At 40.6% G+C, this 21,352-nt stretch overlaps 1 protein-coding gene across 2 annotated transcripts in view; it reads right to left on the bottom strand.

Moving 5' to 3' along the window:
- Nucleotides 1–469: 469 nt before the first annotated feature.
- Nucleotides 470–21,352, bottom strand: part of LOC130930785 (transcription regulator protein BACH2-like) — a 60,984-nt gene continuing 40,101 nt past the window's right edge. Inside the window, exons 3-6 of one of the 2 annotated variants that reach the window (XM_057858907.1) lie at nucleotides 17,613–19,043; nucleotides 14,182–14,388; nucleotides 9,438–9,482; nucleotides 9,213–9,342 (exon numbers count right to left, since the gene is read on the bottom strand). In XM_057858907.1, the coding sequence (XP_057714890.1) occupies nucleotides 9,337–9,342; nucleotides 9,438–9,482; nucleotides 14,182–14,388; nucleotides 17,613–19,043 (1,689 nt within the window). In that variant the 3' untranslated portion in view covers nucleotides 9,213–9,336. Of the gene's footprint in view, nucleotides 9,483–14,181; nucleotides 14,389–17,612; nucleotides 19,044–21,352 lie in introns of both variants that reach the window. The other variant, XM_057858906.1, reaches the window with a different exon arrangement.

Below are 21,352 nucleotides of genomic sequence, written 5' to 3'. Positions count from 1 at the left end.
GGGGAAAGGGGGAAGTGACGCATGCCGTAAAGCAGTCAGCACATTTTTAGGGGGTTTTTTTGTGTGGCAGGGTTCCTGCCACCCTCAAAGTTAATAAGTGCCAGTGGAAGCGATACAGATCTCCTCAAGACATAAAAGAAGTTTCATTCAACTAGTTGTCAGTTGACATATCACAAATGTTATGAAGATATTTTATAAAGGTTGAAAAGTTACCTAGTGTTTCTTTAAAGGACTGTGAAGCTGTGCGCATGTATGAAAAGCAAGCCGCATCATAACCAGTGATAAGAAGCTAATGCTGAAATTTAGTCTAAGACATGTGCACACAACAGTACACATTTGATCACTTATTGTGTTTACATTTCTGGGGAAGCTGACCTTCCCATGCAGTTTTAGCGCAATCACTACTGTGGCATTAAAAAACAACGGCGACTTATGTCGAAATTGCAAATTATTTTCAAAGGGTCTATGTAATAAATGTTTAAAAAAAAAAATTTTTTTTTTAAACTATAGAATCAGCATGTCATTTTACTCAGTTCCCTTTAACACATGAAAACAATCACCAAACACCGCAGATGTAAAATAGGTCATTTGGACAGCTTCACTTTACTCCATTTTGTTTCAAACTTTTTTTGACTGTTGGTACATTTATAAAAGCTTACTGATTACTTTTCATTGTGGAAACGTGACCACATCAGTTTTCTCCGATGAAAACATGTACTGGTAATATAATCTTTACAAAAATGTGAGGCATGTTCTCAGTTTTGTGAAATAATGTAACCAAATGAAACCCTGCAACCAAATTAAACCCGGTGGAAATACTCCTTCATACTTTAGAGGATGGACTGTAGAAATGATTAAGATCCTGAATCTTATCCATGATCCTGAATTGGTTTGGGGAATTGGAGTGTTTAGGTTAAGATTTTAAATAAGTGCCAATGTTATGCAATTGTGCAGTATCAGCGTCAAGTTATAACTTTTGTAAGTGCTTGGCAGTGCTTCAACTTTGAAATGATGTCCTAGCATATAGATATGACAAAAGGGAAAAACAACCATATAGATTACAACAAATGTATTTTGATGGGAAAACTTTGCATAAGAGTTCATTTACCTTCTCCTTGCCTTAATCAGGAGATGTCTTTTCTTTGTTGTCCAACTGTGAGCATGTGAAGCCCTATGAGATGTTGTTAAGATTAAGGGCTATATAGATAACTGTGACTTGACATTTCATAGAGTGTAACAAGGGGTATTAAACTCCACAGGTATTCTGATAAACAAAAACTTTTTTTTAATCTAATCCTTGATTGGTTAGGAATTATGGTGTGTGGTGCTCAATGTCCTACACTCAGGAGCAAATAGAGTGTTTTATTGTTGTTCATCAGTATGATGCCCCAGCGAGCCTAATGTCCCTTGTTACGCTACCTTTGATAAGACTTAAACTTATGTCAGTCACAAATGACAGCCAATTTGGCATGTATTGTGCCTAAAAGAAAGTTATACAAGTTTAACTATCTGGTGAAGCAAGTAATGAATCGCATAAGATTCTGAAGGGCTCATTAAGACAAATATTAAGTAAAAAAAAAAAAATCAAATAAAAACATGGAAATATAATGGGGATGCATTTTGTATTTGTTTTAGTTCCACAATTGTGAAAGCTCATCCTTAAGATTAGAGGACAAGAAATCATTCAAATGAAAAACACACATTTTTTTTTAGAACACTCACCATTAATCCCTAAAGATCAGGATGTCAAGTGAATACTAGATATTATAGCAACAACATGCTTAAATTAGGGATTTTCAAAGTGTGGAATTATGTACAGTACAAAAGCTTGCGCCTACTCTACCTACTACGCTTTGACGATTGCATCAGCTAAATGTGCAAAAACTGCCTTGCAGTTTATTTGAAAACTTCTGGTCGGATTTCAAGCAAATAGAGCACAACATGATTTGTTAAACCAAAATTCTGATGACTGATGTCGTGTTTTTAAATAGCATGTCTGAAAGGCAGGTCCAACAAAGCACTCAAAGCAGCTCTAGTTTAGCTCACCCAAAACTAAGTACTGTGAGATGACTTTTCTGCAAATACAAACCTCATACAAAATACAATTTAAGACAGTGGTTTACAAACACTGTGGAAAAACACACATTTCAGGTTTTTATGTCTCACTCTCTAAAGTCAAATCAGACTAAACATCTATTTTAGGTCAGTCAAGATAACTGATATTAATTTTTTTAGAAGCCACAGTATTGCAAGAATTTATAAGGGAATTTTATATTAGTTTTTGTTTTTTTTCTAGGTCAAAAGTTAACATACACAAATAGTACTGTTTTTAAGACACATAGGGAAGTCCAGATGATGAGTCATGCCTTTGGAAGCTCTTGATAGGCCAATGTGTGCCGTCAATAGCGTAGCGCGCAAATGCTATTTTCAGATTGCAAGGCTGTGTGACGTCGCCATCGTAAACCGGAAGGGGGTCAACGTTAGAGGCGTGCGAAATTTCCGATTCTTAGATTATCCGCGATTTGGCCGTGGAAGATTCGAGAACGGTTCACAAATATCCAAATTCCGATTATTGAATTATACCAGGTAAAGCAGAAGTAAAACACAGTCAGCGCGGTATTTGGGACGCAATGAGGAACGGACCGAGAGTAAATACCATGTTCAACTCATGCCGGTAGATAAAAAAAAACAATCATACCTGACTGTGGCTGACAGCCGCTACAAACAACGTCCAGTTGCTAGTTGCTACAAACATACGACTACAGTAGATATCATATATATGTAGAACTAGATGCAAAATTGACAGACTACGTCGGTGTTCCAACATGTATTACTGAATAGAGATGCAAAATGACAGACTTTCCGGCGTAAGTAAACAGCCGCCATCCTAAAGCAGTAGACCTCTCTAGAAGGCTCTGTTGTAGCGAACCTAATTAACTTTTTATCTAAAATACTCCTAAATCGGCAGAATCTTGTCTTGAATCTATCTTTAAATGATGAAATAGTTTTAAAACTTTGACAAAAGTAGACAGAAGGGAAATTATGGGATAACGGGAGCAATTTTAACAACTGTAACAGTTGATTCACACCATTTAATTAATTGAATGTAGTTTAAAGCTGCTGATACAGAATGAGGACTGGAGTTTTTTATTTACTGTTATTTTTGTATATATTTGATTACTGTTATATGTTAACTTGATACTGAAATAGTAGTTTGGTTTAGCCTGAGAGGATTTTTGAACAATTTTGGAACTAATGTACAAAACATTTTTTTTTTTAAATTTAAAAAAGGAGGGGGGTGCATCAATAATCATTTTATAATCGAATCGGAGCCCCTGAATCATAATCATAATCGAATCGTTAGGTGCACAAAGATTCCCAGCTCTAGTCAACGTAGAAGCACGCTCGCATACAACCCATGTATTGCTTGTTTTTTGCCAGTAATCTTTAAAAAAACAAAAACATGCCGAGGAAACACTGCTGCTATGGAACTTGTAGAAACGACTCTAGACATGATGACTGTCCACATATGAAGGATGTTTTCTTCATTCATTTCCCGATGCCAAAAACTTAAAGGGGAAAAATGTGAACAATGGATCATCATGTTCGGACGTCCAAAAGACCAGTTTAAGTTTGTTGGGGACCATGGTCCTACAGATGACGATCCTGATCCATTGCCTGCCCCGAAGAGGTAAGCCATCTTATTTTTTAGCATGGCGTTTTGCCGTGCTGCTTCTGTCTGACAATGAATGACCTGATTTTTTTTTTTTTTTAACTATTTATAAATCACAACAGTCATGTAGGCTTATTTTTCTAAAATACGGATATTTAAATAAATTGTTAAATAAAATATTTGGCCTTGATCTTTTTGTAGTAAGCCTGTTCATGCCAACAGGTACGCTCTAGATTTAACAGCTTTACCTATTCTGTTGTAAAGAAACAACCTTAGTAAGGGGGAAGTGTAAATAAATAAATAGAACTAAGATTTGTTATTAATGAAAAAATTTAAAGTGTTCGTTGGCCATCACTGAGTAGCTTTTGCGATCGCTACACAAAAATAGCAATATAAATTATCCCAAGAACGGTCAGAAACGTAAGACAACCAGAGGATATAATACATAAGAAAGACAAGGCATATGGTGGTAAACGATAGTTTCTTGAAACAGAAGAAAGTCAGTGGCGTAAGGCAATGCACACAAGAAAAAGGTGTTGATAGAAAAGCTACCTCTGGATTTTTTTCCCTAACCCTCTTCCACATCTTTATCAGTGAATTTGGTACCAGGGACATCATTTTCAGACAGAATTGGTAGGTTTAGCTCAGTAAACATCTCGTTCGTGGACTATTTACATCACAGGTGTCAAACCGATTACAGAAAGGGCCTAGTCGGGGCATTTTGTTCCAACCGATAACGCGCGTAGAGAGTTTAACCAATGAACTTCCTGCTGAAACAAGCAGCACCTGACAAAGTTTAACTGATTACACATGTAAAAGATCTAATTGGTGAAAAGGTGTCCTCTTCATTGGTTGGAAAGCAAACCTGCACCCACTTGGCCCTTTCTGGAATCGGTTTGACACCTGTGATTTACATGAATTTAGCATGAGGGACAAACGGAGTTTGATGCCCCTAGCAACACTTGCTAACGTCATTAATATTAATGAGCAAAGTTGACGTGTTAATTGCGGTACTCTATTATGTGAGTTAATTGACGACACACATGGGGATATATTTAAAGCCTGACCTCAAACACTCTGCTTGCTTGTTTTCAAATCGCGGGAAAATCAAAATAAATAAATTGGCCAGGAAATCAGAGAGCTCCACAATGCCTGATTCAAACAACACCATTTTAGCACAATTTTAGCCCGACCGATAGTGGAGAATCATTGATTCTTGAGGCCGACATTTTGACGTGATGGCGGTGATGGATGGTTACGAAGCCTTGTGTAGTGTGCAAAGGTCGGTAGTAACATATTACATTTATTCCATTTACTTGAGTAACCTTTTGAGAAAAATGTACATCTAATTAATAATTTGTAATCTTCCATGCCAAACTTTTTACTTTTAATTGAGTAGATTTGTGAAGAATCAGTCGGACGTAACAATAAAGTCACTTGACCACATACAAGCTTGAAGTCCGAACTCCCTTTGATCATGGCGGCTTGTTCATTCACGTGGCGTCTTTTAGTGCTTATTAAAAGCTTAATGATTTCACATACTGTAGTGCTTCAAGTTGTCAACATTATTTGAAAGTGCAGATTTTAACCTCTCTCCCAGTTTTCATTTGGCATCGACAGACCACACAAAATCAAAGATACAATCAGTCTAATTTCATGGTCGGAAATATGCTTTTTCCACTAGAGGGCAATAATGCTCTTTGGACAGGTGAGGTTTTTGATTGAGATTTTTTGGGGCCTAATATGGCTATATAATGGGTTGTAGCACTGTATAATAATAAGAATAGTTCTTATAGATTATGGAAATTCAGAGATTGTAAGCAATTACTTACTACTTGAGTAGTCTTGTCACAGATTACTTTACCTGTACTTGAGTAAATGTTTGGGATTACTATTTTTACTTGAGTACCATTATACTGAAGTATCACTACTAGAGGTGAATCGAGTAGCCAAATAATTTTACTCAAGTAAGAGTAGTGTTACTTCTAAATAAAATTACTCATGTAGTCATCCAAACATTTACTCAAGTACAAGTAAAAATTAGTTGTTGAAAAAAATACTGAAGTAATAAGTAACATAGTGAGTAACTGCCTACAATGTCAGATTTTTTAAATAATTCTTTTTCAGCACTTATTGTACTTTACTATAACCTATTGCATACCCATATTATGCCAAAAGATAACAGAAAAATCATCAAATTTAAACCAGAACACTATGATCCATAACTCATCCAAAGAGCATGAGTGCCCTCTAGTGGAGAAAAAAAATGTTACCTCTGATAGGTATAATGGAGTCGTGGTTGTTGTTGCGACGCCTCATTGGTGAAACAAACAGCCATTGTCAGCATCTCTGGCAAAAATAAAATCAATATGTAGAATAAAGAGGAAAAATGCAACGACTCTAGTGCAGCCTAAAGTAGCGGATTAAGAGTATTGTTTCTTCTTGACAGATATACTCAAGTATAGTGTGGTAAACCTAGTCTAAGAAGTACATTTTTGTCAAAAAGTTACTCAATTAATTGTAACTCGTTACTACCCGCCTATGGCTACTTTTACTTGAGTAAGATTTTTGGCTTCTCTACCCACTACTGGTAGTGTTACATATCCACAGACTGCCAATCTGTCGTCTCGGAGTCTGGCATGTCAGAATATTTACTTGTTGTTCCACATAGTGTGACAAGTACTACATGTTCCTTCCATTTGTCGATGAATATTGATAAATGGTGTAACTTCCTGACCGACGTGTGCTTTCTCTTGCGCGCACTCTCCCGCTTTTGTATTTTTCTTCTCCCTGAGATTGGCAGCGTGTGACACCTACATGTGTTCCTCCACCCTCCGCAGACAAAATAAACGGTGCATCACTTTTTCCTGTTTTGTTTATAGTGAATGTGTTGAACCGAGCAGAGCACAGCAGACGACCGTCACTATTATGATACAAAGGGCCTCCGTCGCCATTACTGATTGACAGCTGCTTACCCTGCCTCCTGACATCGTCAGCTGTCAGACCGCGCTCATCATGACACAATAGCCCCTTTCACATATACCTGAACACCGTTAAAATCCAGGGTTTTAAACGGGCAGCCCTTGTGTGTGAAAGCAATTTCCCGGGTCGACTGACACGGAGAGGATGCGGACACTTACCGATCCGCGTCTTAGTATAATGTCTGAGACTTTCCAGGACGAGGCACACGTGAAAGCATGCGTTTGATTCCCGGGTCACAGCATGATGGCTGATGATGTAAATATCATGGCGGGCTGATGGGCTCTTTCTTCACAGTAAGACGAAAAGCAGTAAACAAACATCACAATTATTAACACGGCAAACTGGAAATAGCTAAATTAAACTGAAAACATCATGAAATTAAATTGCTACTGGATCGCAAAGCCAAGGAAGAGAGTCCATTGTCTATCTTTGGAAATGTTTGGTTTATTCTGTTGCCAATGTTAGGGTCCGCAACTGCGGAAACTAGGTTGTACCTCAAAGCAAAAAACAAAAGAGGGATGCGTTCAGGGGTTTATTAAATACAAACTAAATTACACGCAGTCGTGGAAAAGGGGGAATAACACAATGGGTCCGTGACAGTAGGTCGACGGGGATCAATAATACTAACCTAAGCGGTAGGCAGAGAGCTGATGAGACAGCAAAACAAATACACTCAAATACCATTACACCGTAGGGGATTTCAAAACAAGGGCAGCAGACGAACAAGCTAGCAAACACACGAAATTCGAGAGTATAAGGTGTCGAATGGCGCCCAGGAAGTTAATATCTCGGCACCCTACTGTTGAATCGCCTGGGCTTAAACACAGTCTTGATGAGCTTGAATTGGCTGCAGGTATGACGTCGGGAACGCTCCCACAAAAAAAACGCTCCGCAACAAAACACAATCTGACCAACAGAATGAGACAACCTATGCCAAACAAAAACGACGTAATGTCCGGGGTCTAAAACCGCGCCAGCAGCCCTCCCTGCACAGAGACCGCAGAGTCGGCAAAACGGGACAAGTTTGTGAAAGTGCCCATCCAGCGTCATTCCCGGGATATCTCTCCATGTTTGAAGGCAATGACGCGAGTAAATCCGGTGTCACCTTACACGGAAATTTACCGGGAGATGTGTGTGAAAGGGGCTAATGTCGTGTAATCTGACACTGCGATCGTCGGGAACGACCCCAAAAATCATGTCAAGTCTGAGTTAGGCGTTAGCGAATACAAATTTGCCGCCTGAAATTTGGAATCTTCGTAAACGATCGCAATGTTAATAGATGGCCCTCAAACCACTCTCAAACATTCAAATAGTTGATGACCTTATTTGACAATTAATTCTTCTCAAAGAAAGAACAAAAAAAAATAAAATCTAGCTTTGTTTTGTGACGCAACTAAGGTGCGGTTCACACTTTGAAAACCCCAGTTTAAAAGCAAAATCGATCAATTATTAATCCATTCAATTAAATTCGAAGAAACTTGAGAAACATCCACCTCAATTTTGTTATAAAGCAAATGTGAAAATGTGTGTGTGTGGGGAGGGTTCAGTCGCTCAAGTATGATTTATATGTCAGCTGTTATCTGGTTAACAAGTTGACACCTTGACTGTGCACAGCTTTCAGTGGTCTTTTGCTGAGGCTGGTGTTAGAACTACTGTATTTTGGGGAGCCCTCTTCTCACAATGCAGCACAGCACTGTCAGTTTGGTCTTAATTTGGTAGAGAACACAATGCTCCATGTATATTGTCAAAAGAATATAAGAGCCTTAACTTTTGCGAGGGTACCAACTACAGACATACAATAGAACAAAAGAGTGCCTTTTCTTAAACTAAGTTTGTTTTCTTGCAACAAGAATAAGAAGTAATAGATATGAAACCTAAATGCTTTGTCCTCCTATTTACATCTGTTTTAAATTACACTGTTGGGTTGGCCAGTATTGATGTGGCTGCGTGAATTCAGTTGAGCATCCTGAGCCCAACAGAGATGCAGATGGCTAATTAGTGAGAAATTGTAATTGGAGTTTTAATGCGTCCGCTAGGCTTAGTAGTGAGTTTTCTGCAATGAAGAAGCCAGAATTGCTATAAGACCACTGCCAAAAGTTAAAATGCATGTTAAACATGTTACAAAGGACTTGGGTGAACATTCTGAGAAATTCCTGAGTTTAACCTCCCGCGATGCACGTAGGAGGGAGGAGAGCTGACAGGAAGAAAGAGTCAAGATGAGAGATACAATGGGACCGAGAGCTGCCAGCATTTTTCTAACCAGTCCGGAAAATACCTGTGAACTGTATTGCTGAGAGGACAATTTCGCTGTCCGTTCAAAAACATCTTTAATAAATATTACAGTTTAATACCTTAAAGGACAGGCATGTGTCGCCAAGAGAACATTTACTATTGACTTTTAAGTACTGTCATGTCTCTTATGTTCCTCTGTTGTGCATTTATTTATCATTTCCTGACAGAAATCCACAGTTACGGCGGGACCGAATATTTCCTCTGTTGGTGCAAACACGAGCGGGCCTTTAGGGTTACCCTGACCACAAACTTCCACCCGCGGATGCCCCTTCTTCAGCTCCCCTAAATCGGGACCGACGTCTGATACACTTACAACTTCGTTTCTTTGAAGTGACTTTGGGTGGTGTGAAGCCTCATCAGCAGCCAGTGATGCCAGGGTGGATGTGAGGTCAATACTGGTGGAGACAGGAGGGGAATGGCTGTCCTGCGCATCTCTGCAAACTTGCTGGGAGAGGAAGGAGAGGTTCTGCCACAGCTCAGACATACACACCTTCAGTTGATTGCGTTCACTCAGCAGTTTTTCTTTCTCACACACCTAAGAGGGCAGAACACAATGCGTTGGAACTGTATAGAAAAATAATAATAATTTACTGCAACAACAGTTAGAGCTAAAATTCTCTACAGCGGTTAGCCTTTATTCTACAGGACAGAGGAAGGTGCACGTTTTGTAACATGATGACGTGACAAAACAAAACAAAGTATCAATTTTAAATGAGAACAAAATACAGAAAAGACTCCTCTTAAAACAGGGGTGGGCAAACCGGTCCTTGAGGGCCACAGCGGGTCCTGATCTTTGTTCGAACTGATTGAGCACAGACACTTAAACCAAGGAGGTTTCGGCGGAAACACGTAGCGTATTTAAACCATCCTTATTTGATATACCTCCGTTTAAGTATTTTCATAAGGCATTTTTAGTACATTCTGCCTGTATGCATCTAAACAAATAAAAGTGCACGGTAGTACTTTGGGTATCAAATTCGCCTCTTGTAGCACGTTTTCGCCTATGAACACTGGCCTGGCCTCATGATAGGTTGGAACAAAATACCGCACCCATTGCGGCCCTTTGTGGAATAGTTTGCCTACCCGTTTTAGAAAGTCCAATTGCAAAACAGCCCGGCCCCCGCCATCAGAAGTGGAATCAATCCGGATCACGATTTGGCCAGAGTATTATTCCTATGCAAATGAGAAAGTTCATCCCAGCGTCTCCTGAGCCAAACTAGGGAATCGCAAAGTGTAAACAGTAAATTCCTATGTCCACTTATCCTATCGGCTTTCAGGAGGAGAGTTCATTTTGTTAAAAAGCAGACACTCTGTGAATAAGCCTGGAAGACAGTAATGTATTAGAACAGCAATTAACAAATCTTTATGATCATGCATAATTATATGAAAATATATTCCTACAAAACCCTCTCTCGGTCCCGATCAAGAGAACCATGTGCAACGAAGGATACTGCTTATTCAATTACCGAAAAATTAAGGGTGTGACTTCAACGCATTAATGATGATCATTACAAAAATAGAATCCATTTTATTTCGTAAATATCAAACAAATTAAAGTGGCTAAAAGTGCAATTACTAATCTGATTGCTTTTGCATACATATCGAAGTGCATTTGCTTGCAGATTGAAGTGCATTCTCATTTAACTCACCGACTGCCAAAAGTCCCGTGACGGTGCCACCTATTCCATTCCATAACAGCAGATGGCACTTCACTATTTGAGGCCACCAAGATGAGCTGACGTCAAAACATGAAGTGCACTCCAGGTGTATATCTGTCTGCTGTATAAATGATACAGTGCTGGCCAAAAGTATTGGCACCCCCCCAATTCTGTCAGATAATGCTCAATCTCTCCCAGAAAATGATTGCAATTACAAATGCTTTGGTAGTAATATCTTCATCTATTTTGCTTGCAATGAAAAAACACAAAAGAAAATGGGGGGAAAAAATTAAATCATTATCATTTTAAACAAAACTCCAAAAATGGCCCGTACAAAAGTATTGACACCCTTTGAAAACTCATGTGATGCTTTTCTAATTTGTGTAATTAACAGCACCTGTTACTTACTTGTGGCACATAACAGGTGGTGGATATAACTAAATCACACTTACAGCCAGCTAAAATGGATTAAAGTTGACTCAACCATTGTCCTGTGTCCTTGTGTGTACCACATTGAGCATGGAGAAAAGAAAGACCAAAGTACTGTCTGAGGACTTGAGAAGCAAAATTGTGAGGAAGCATGGGCAATCTCAAGGCTACATGTCCATCTCCAAAGACCTGAATGTTCCTGTGTCTACCGTGCGCAGTGTCATCAATACGTTTAAAGCCCATGGCACTGTGGCTAACCTCCCTAGATGTGGACGGAAAAGAAAAATTGACGAGACATTTCAACGAAAGATTGTGCGGATGGTGGATAAAGATACTCCGCTAACATCCAACCAAGTTCAAGCTGTCCCGCAGTCCGAGGGTAACTGTATCAACCCGTAGTATCTGTCGGCGTCTGAATGAAAAGGGACTCTATGGTAGGATATCCAGGAAGATCCCACTTCTGACCCGGAGACATAAAAAAGCCAGGCTGGAGTTTGCCAAAACTTACCTGAAAAAGCCAAAAACGTTTGGGAAGAATATTCTCTGGTCAGATGAGACAAAAGTAGAGCTTTTTGGGAAATTGCATCAACATAGATTTTACAGAAAAAAAAACGAAGCCTTCAAAGAAAAGAACACAGTCCCCACAGTCAAACATGCCGGAGGTTCCCTGATGTTTTGGGGTGGCTTGCTGCCTCTGGCACTGAACTACTTGACCGTGTGCATGGGATTATGAAGTCTGAAGACTACCAACAAATTTTGCAGCATAATGTAGGGCCTAGTGTGAGAAAGCTGGGTCTCCCTCAGATGTCATGGGTCTTCCAGCAGGATAATGACCCAAAACACACTTCAAAAAGCAATAGGAAATGGTTTGAGAGAAAGCACTGGAGACTTCTAAAGTGGCCAGCAATGAGTCCAGACCCGAATGCCATAGAACACCTGTGGAGAAATCTGGAAATGGCACCCTTCAAACAGGCCAGGCCATTTGGGGGCCCTAAGCAAAATAATGCAAAGGGGCCCATATTTTTGGCCCACCATTTCGTCACAGTGTACTGTGAAACCCATACATGCAATCCAAGCCATTAGTCCATATTTTGTATATTAATCAGATTTTGTTGCACTGCATACTTCAAACTTCTCACCCCAAATGATTGTCAGTGCTTACAGTAGATAGCGCCAAACCTTTTTCTAAAAGATGAAAGAAAGAAGTTAAGGAGAAACTTATATTTTTTAAGCTTGTAATCAAGTATCAAAACTCACAACAGTCAAATAAAGCAAACTGTAGTCAACAAAATAGAATATAAATTAAACAATTGCCAGATTGGGGGCCCCCTAGTGGTCAGAGGCCCTAAGCAGCTGCACAGTCTGCATATAGGCTGGGCCGGCCCTGCCTTCAAATATCAGAGACCTGGAGCAGTTGGCCAAAGAAGTATGGTCTAATATTCCAGCAGAGCATTGTAAGAATCTCATTGATGGATACCAAAAGCGGTTGTTTGCAGTTATTTTGTTTAAAGGTTGTGCTACCAAGTATTAGGCCGAGGGTGCCAATACTTTTTTCCGGCCCATTTTTGGAGTTTTGTGTAAAATGATAATGATATAATTTTTTTTTCATTCTCTTTTGAGTTTTTTATTGAACGCAAAATAAATAAAGAGATTACTACCAGAGCATTTGTTATTGCAATCATTTTCTGGGATAAATTGAGCATTATCTGACAGAATTGCAGGGGTGCCAATATTATTGGCCAGCAGTGTATATAATATACAGGTAGTCCCCGGGTTACGACGTACCCTACTTACGTGACTTCAACTTTACGACGCGTGTCTCGTCCTTTTTTTTTTTGTCAGGTAACAGTGTCTTGTACGCCAAATACAGTAAATTTGGTTGTTTATTAGGTCTAATTAATCCAAATGGTTGATCTCTACAGTAATTGCTATGCATATCTGGTATTTCATCATACTACAGTTTATGTGCGGTCCGCTTTCCTTTGTTGCTCTCGGACTTGTTTGACATCACTCCAACGCTATTTTTCTGTTCGTTTCGAGTGTTGCTTTCATGTCGGGAAGCGGGGGTGAACGCCGGTTAACTTTTCCAGAAGGCAGAAAAACGGTAAGGTAAACAGTGCAGGCTCGGCAATGCCTCCCCGTGTTAGCTTGCTGTGAGCTCGCTAGCTTATTGAGCAAGTTGGTAGCTTTAAAGCAGTGTTGATCACATTAGTCACGTAGCGTATTTAAACCATCCTTATTTGATACACCTCCGTTTAAGTATTTTCTTAAGGCATTTTTAGTACATTCTGCCTGTATGCATCTAAACAAAACAAGTTAAAAGTGCAAGTTAGTACTTTGGGTCTAAAATTCGCCTCTTGTAGCACGTTTTAGCCGATGAACACTCGTGCCACTAATAGCTGCCGTTTTCCTTGTTGAATTGCGCAAGGTTTGGACCTTATTTCCCTCGGTATTATTGTGCAGCCATTGACGTATGTTTTTGTAAGGAAATATGTCTCTATTGATTTACTTAATAACGTTATTGTACTCTCTTTGTCATTATTGTATTTTATTTTCTAATTGTGTGTTCATAATTTGACGGTGGCAAATTAATAAATGCCAGCTGTAAGAACTATAGTGTGATCGGTGTTACTGGAGGGAAATTAATATCTATCTTATTTTATTTTAATAATATGATGTATAATACATGTTTTGGGATAGTCATTTTGAGATTTAGGGGGTACTTAAAGGGTTATTTCCGACTTACGTGGAAATGTGGGTCACGTCGACAGCATAGCAACTTAACTTGTTCGTAACCCGAGGACTACCTGTACTGTAGAGGATATTTCATTGCCCTTTGTGGGGGAGAAAAATGAACATATCTCAATTTGTTCAAATTGATCCAGGTTAGAAGTTTTGTAGTTGATAATCACTTAGCTCAGTTTGTAAGGGTTCTATTGTCATACACAGTCTGAATCTAGAGTTTGACCCAATAAAAGGGATGTTTTAACCATGTTTGGGTCATTTCATGGACAGGTGCAAGCATGTGCTTAGGAAATAAGTCAGAAGTGGGTAGAGTAGCCAAAACTTTTACTCAAGTAAGAGTAGCCTTACTTAAACAAAGTTTTCTACATGATGATGTATAACGTCGAGGTTGCATGATCATACCAGCTTGCGGATCTCGCTTTCAAGGTTCTGAATGCAGTCCAGCTTCCGTTTGCGACAGCGCTGGGCAGCAATGCGGTTTTTACTGCGTCGACGAATGTCATGAATGAACTCCAGCTGCTCTGAGGTCAGTTTGTGCATCTTGATGAGAATCTGGAAGTCATTGCGTGGTAGGTTGGTAATCTGGTCCACAGGAAAAGGTAGCTTTACCTAAATACAAAAATAATTTAATGTTAAAAAAAAAAATTGGGGACTCTAAAAAAAAAAGTAATAACTGTGACAATCAACATTAGAAACTTTTGCACCATTGCAAACATTTGAAAATTTCAACTTTGACACAAATCACCCCTTTGTTGCCCATCAGCTGATTTCCCGCTGTGTGTGATCTGATCTTCGACCTGATTTCTATTACTACTACGGATTCTTCTTCGAATTAGTATGATGTTGTTAACATGAGTCTGCAAATTTTTTTGAGATAGTTATTCTCATGAGAGTATGATATTTGTGTTTGAATTTTATTAGTGTGAGTTAAGAGGGTTTTTTTTTTTTTTAATGAAGTGTTTGGATTGTTTAAATGTGACTATGAATCTAAAAACTGGGAGTGCAAAGTCTTGTGAACACAACTATTTTATAGTTTTTCTATTTGTACTCACATTAAAACAATTCAAATCCAAATAATATAAATTTGTACCCTTACAGAACGAAAATCCAATTCAAATTTCTTAGACTCAAGTATAGACAGTAAAAAATGAGTGGTCGTGGGCACGTCTTATAAAAGTGATTTTACGCATATAAACCCACAGACAAAAATTTGTCGTCATAGAGATTAGAGTTGTGTAACTCGAGATATTAATTTCGAGTGATGACATTGCCATTTGTTTGTGCTACGTTTGCACTCATTGTTGGGACACCACTTTCACCTCTGAGTGAGATACGGAAAAGCTGCTGCGAGTGACATCATCACTCGAAATTAATATCTCAATATCTATAAAACAATAGCAGCACTAACTAAACTTCTTATAGCACAAACTAAGCATAAACTGTAGATGCCATTTTTATATAAATTTGCAACTGATGAGGGGCCAACTTCATGGAGGATCAAAATATAGCTTGAGTTGTATAAGTGAAACATCTTGGTTTTTATTGAACTGGCCAGGTTTTATGCTGTGATTGGTTTGGAAACTGTCTTTCCCATCTGGCAGCTCTGCCATTGACTCAAGGCATACTGCACTGCCAAGTAGCCAACATGACGGTAACTCTTTTTTTTACAGTGCCCTCCATAATTATTGGCACCCCTGAAAAAGATGTTTTCCAGCTTCTAATATTTTTTTTAATTCAAATAATATGGGAACTTAATGGAAAAAAATACACACGGTCCCAGGCTTCAACTGGGACCGTGTGCTTTGATCAGATGAGACCAAGATTGAGCTTTTTGGCAACAAACACTCTAAGTGGGTCTGGCGTGCCACAAAAGATGCGCATGCTGAAAAGCACCTCATACCCACTGTGAAGTATGGGGGTGGGTCAGTGATGCTGTGGGGCTGTTTCGCTTCCAAAGGCCCTGGGAACCTTGTTAGGGTGCATGGCATCATGAATGCTTTGAAATACCAGGACATTTTAAATCAAAATCTGTTGCCCTCTGCCCGAAAGCTGAAGATGGGTCGCCACTGGGTCTTTCAGCAAGACAATGACCCTAAACATATGGCAAAATCCACACAGAAATGGTTCACCAGACACAAAATCAAGCTCCTCCCATGGCCATCTCAGTCCCCAGACCTTGTTTTGTTGGCAAAAGGGGGTTGTACAAAGTATTAACACCAGGGCTGCTAATAATTGTGACACACATTATTTGATGTCAAATAATTTATTCTTCATGTGGGATTTTTTCCCCACTGAATGAATGCACTTGTATTGAAGGTTGGATTTTTCTCTTTTTTTCCATTAAGGTCCCATATTATTTGAATAAAAAATATATATATTAGAAGCTAAAAAAACACATCTTTTTCAGGGGTGCACTGTAAATAAAGGGAAGTGCTTTCTAACATCCACCAGATGTTGCTGTGTATCATCTTATTGGGATGTGGCAGATGTACTGTAGCTGAACAAGGGAGGAGGTTTTTCAATAGCATCCCGCACGAAGGCTATTTTTAGACCGTGTCGTGGAAGTGGGACATTATACACACACCCTCAAATACAATCCATTATATTTCTGCTTGTTTCCTCCGGTAATCTTTAAAGAACATGCCGATCAAACACTGCTGCTATGGAACTTGTAGAAACGACTCTAGACATTACAACATATGAAGGATGTTTTCTTCATACGTTTCCCGAAACCAAAAACTCGGAGGAAAAAATGTGAAGAATGGCTCAAATTGCGCGGACGTCCAAAAGACCAGTTTAACGCCAGCAAGGTGAAGCCATTCACATTTCATATGCAGTTAACATTTTGTTGGGGGCCATGGTCCTTCAGAGGACCAAGAGGTACACCATTTTGATATTTATACTTATTTCTTAGCGTGGCGTTTTAATGTGCTGCTTCTGTCTGATAATGAATGACCTGAAAAAAATTAAAACGGTATCTGAATGCCACTGTTACCTTTTCTGTTGTAGAAAAATAAAACAATTTTACTAAGTGGGAAGTGTAGATAAATTACAGAATTAAGATTTGTTATTAATGAAAAAATTAAAAGTGTTCGTTGGCTGTAACTAAGTAGCATTTGCGATCGCTACGCAAAAATAGAAATGTAAATTGCCCCCACGAACGGCCAGAGATGTAAGACAACCAGAGGATATAATATACAGCATAAGAAAGACAGGGCATATGGTGGTAAAGGATAGCTTGTTGAAACAGGAGAACGTCATTTTCAGTGGCGTAAAGAAAAAGGTGTGGATCAAGTCGGCCCCTTTTTAGCCCTCAACACTCAAGCCATCTCTTTAACTGAACATTTGTATGTATGTACATCTTTACCAGTGAATTTGGCACCACGGACATCATTTTTGGACAGAATTGGTAGGTTTAGCTCAGTAAACATCTCGTTCGTACACTAATGACATGCATCTAGCATGAGGGACAAACACGAGCGTGTCCTCTCTTAGCAACAATTGCTAATGTCATGAATATTAATGAGCGTGTAGCATGCGGTACGCTATTAAAACAAAGTTCCTGTTACAAATGATGACAGCGTAAGTATTCAGATTTGGGAAGTTACAATGAAATGATTTGGAGTTAATAATCAAGGTCATTTTTTTTCTGCAAGTCAAATCAAATCAAATTTATTTAGCCCTTTACAAAAACCTGAGAGGTCCCCAAAGTGCTTCACAACTAATCAAAAGCAACAAGCCTGCCACCTGGAATGCATTTCGTTGGACTTGTAATGAAAAATAAAGAAACTTAAATCAGGTTTTATTTGATAGAAGAAAAAAAACATACAAACCTCAGGTCGAGATACTCTGTTACCACTTTCACTGTCTCCTTCTGAAAAAGACCCCGACTCGTCGCTGGAGTTTCCACCGCTGGCACCAAATCCTTGCTCACTTTTGATATTAGTGCAACCCTGAGAAAAAATAACATCTCGACTTTGGAGGTCCCTTGGCTCTTCCTTGCCCGTTAGGCACTGAGATAGGCCAGAGATACAGCCAGAGTGAGGGGATAGGGAGAAGTCAAAGTGTTGCAGGTTGGAGTGTGGGCTGCCGCTTCCTCCATCCTCTGCAAATGAGAACGAAGAATGGGAGCTCGAAGTCTGAGTTAGGGGCTCAGAGGGGACAGGGGAATAGGCTGACGTCTTGACGGGAGCACGACAGTTTGCAGTAAGACATGTACTGCCGGTAGAAGTTTTATCAATCTGCATCAGGCCTGGGATCTTTTCACTGAATTTTTCATCTCCGTAGTGGGCCATCATTTGTTGCTGATCGCTTACAGCCGAAGAAAAAATGACACTGCGCCTGTCTAACTCCCCCTCATATTTGGATGAAGAGGCTTTAGGCATGGGGCTGTCATTGTTGGTCAGTGCTTCTGGTACGTCTGCAATGCCAGTTTTGAGGCTCACCGTCGCTTCTTTTTTGTCCTTTTGCCTATGTTTGACGAGTTCCCTGTAGTGATTGAGGGAGAGTCTATTGGAGAGGAGTTGCTCGATGGTAGTATTTGGCATGGTGCTAAGATCCAGCCCTCCTCTTTGGAGGTAAGAGCGCAGGCAGGGCGAAGGTGAGCCCCTGCTGGGATAATGCTCAACTGCTAAAGGAACCCCTTCAACCTCCAGTTCCATCTCCAGCACCTCTTCCGTACACAAATCTGGGTTGCATCCACGCCGATCGTCTCCTTCGTCATCAAAGACGGGTTCCTCTTTGATTCTGGTGGGGCTAAGAAGTGTTTGCGTGACATCCGAGCAGTCTGTGAGCTGTGAGCTCACTGGGCTAGTGGAGGTATTGTTGCCTAAAATGATGTCATCGTCATCATCCCCATCATCATTATCATTATCATTATGTTCATCCTCATCATCATGGGTTTCAGTGTTGTGCTGATACTGATATTTCCTGTATGAAGCGCATTGAGGAAGGTCTGTTGGAAGTGGCTTTGTGATTGCTACATTGCTGGTGTGCTGCCTACTGTCTGAAGAATTTTCTGTGTATATTGTCTCTGAAAATACAGTATTATTGGCCACGTCATCATCATATACCACCTTGCCATTACTTGTGAGCTGGCTGTCATTCTGTAGCTGGGCTTGAAGAAACCGGAAACAGGAATCCTCCAAATTGTGAACACCCAGGAAGTCAGCACAAAGGATGACCTCATGGATGTTTTCTCGGCTTAAAATAAGCTTGGCTGTGTAGGCAAACTGAAGCAGCGGGGCAAAACCCTTTGCAGTGACCTGCAGGGAAAATAGTTGTAGTCAATTTGATAGCTTAAAAGCATATTTGATATGTATATTTCATAGCTAAAACAGTTCACAGGCATTACTCATGTTCCAATTAAATAACACCATCAGCAGAACAAAAAAAGTAAATGTTTGATAAATCACAGTTTAAATTATGTTTATTCTTATACAGTTGCAAGTATGTGAATCTTAGAAATGACCTGTATTCCTGCACGAATTATTCAGAAAATGGCATTTTCTATTTAGCCACACCCACCAAAATCTATTTTAAATAATATACAGTGAGGAGCACAACTATTTGCACCCCTTGCATTCTGCAAGTTCACCCACTTAGAAAATAGGTACAGGTCGGAAATTTCAATCTTAGAAGCATTTCCACCTTGAGAGACATACCGTAATCTAACCCCAAAAAATTCCGGTACTCACATTGTTTGATTTTTGAATAATTTATATGTAATTTACTGGGGTTCATAAGTATTTGTGGCCCTGAGAATCAGCAATAATTATGACACTCAAAGAGTTGTCAGTCTACCTTAAAAAAAGTCCACCTTCACCCCATGAGTAACCACCCACCTCCTATTAGAGCTCAGTATTGTCACCTGTGCACCCCAAAATGTGAAATGCATCTACAATTAAAATTTTAGACCTCTTCCTATTTTCTGAATGGGCGTACTTGCAAAATCACAAGGAATGCAAATACTTCTGTTACTCACTATATATATATACATATATATATATATATATATATATATATATATATATATACACACACTGTGTATATATATACACACTGTATGTATGTGTGTGTGTGTGTTCATGAGACAATTGCACATGTCACTATGATCAGAGTCACAAGTCCCGAGTCTTACCTGTTGATGGCAAGTCATGTCGAGTCACAAGGTCATGCCGAGTCAAGTCAAAAGGATATGTCAAGTACCCTCCCCACACAATCCCATCACGGTGCTGGGTAATGGCTGCCAGCAGGGAACCTGGTAGCCGCAGTAATAGAGTGGTAGGTGTGTCCCACACTTTTTATCAATGGTGTGGCTCCCGGCGCGTGGCCTCCCCTCTGCCTGGGCTGCCAGCCGCGGAAGCGGGGGGAGGTCCGGGCTCCGAACTCGCGTTGCCCCGCGGCGGCTCCTCTGTGTTCTCCTACTTCTGCCTTCCCCTTTCTTCTCTGCCTGGGTATCCGCCCTGCGCTCCCCCGGGGGTCGCTGGGTGGACACCGTTGTATCAACTGGGTGTTGCCTGGTCCAGCGGGGGACCCTGCTCTGCCCTGGGCTTGGTGGGCCGCTGGGAGTCCCGCGGCGTGCTGTGTCAGTTGGGGGGCTGTGGCTGTGGCTCGTAGGCCGGGTGGGCGGACTGGGGGGGGGGGGGGGGGGCGGTGTCGTGGGGTTGGAGGTGCGTCCCCTCTTCCCATCCCTGAGAGCCGGTTGATGGGAGCACGGGGGACCACCCTGGATCCCAGGGGGTGATGATGGCTCCTTTGCTGGGCTGTGGAAGGAGGGATGGGCTGCGCTGTGCCCCCCCCCCCAAATTCCCTCCCTCCCCGGGCTGGCTGGGTGGAGGCCGTGGCCCTGGGTTGGCGCATGCACGGTGTCTCCACTCGTCTGCATGGCTGTTGCGTATTTGGTGGGGCCTCCGTGCGGCTGGATGTGGTTGGGCGCGCTTGGGTGGGGGGTCCCAGTGTCAGGACTGGCGGTGGGGCGGCGTAGGGTCGGTTGCCAACTGCCTTACACTCACAAGGGATTCATACGATTACTGGGTTCTAAATCACAGAGCTGATTTGTGTACACTCTACCCCTCCCAATAACTTAGCTTATAGACTTCCTCACCCCCCTCCCCTTCTTTCCCTGGTCAACAGCCCCCCCCCCCCCATGGTGTCAACCAGAAATACATCTAGCTAACGATAGCACCAACATATTAATAGTAAGGGTAGGCGTTCAATGTATTTCCTGTTTTTGTGTTTCTTTTCTTTCTTTTCTTGTGTTTCTTTTCTTCTGTCCCCCCCGTTACCCCTTCCTGTTCGCTGCTTTGTCATATTAAACGAGATATCTTGAATGATCACAATGGGAGTACGGTAAATCATACTCTCAATGTGAAACATTGAAACTGTTCGGACCACCCGGACACTTAGACTTCCATTCTCCGTGTCGAACAGCTGAACAGGACAGGTTTTTTTTTTTTTTAAAAATGATATGTCGAGTCACGTCTCGAGGACATGTAGAGTCGAGCCAGTCACAAGGTTGTAAAGACGAGTCGTGTCAAGTCAAAAGGTTGTCGACTCAATACAACTATTAAGA

This window comes from Corythoichthys intestinalis, chromosome 15 (assembly GCF_030265065.1).
Source record: "Corythoichthys intestinalis isolate RoL2023-P3 chromosome 15, ASM3026506v1, whole genome shotgun sequence".
Classification (NCBI taxonomy): domain Eukaryota; kingdom Metazoa; phylum Chordata; class Actinopteri; order Syngnathiformes; family Syngnathidae; genus Corythoichthys; species Corythoichthys intestinalis.
The sequence above is the reverse complement of the archived record's forward strand: the minus strand, read 5'-3'. Positions and strand labels throughout refer to the sequence as shown.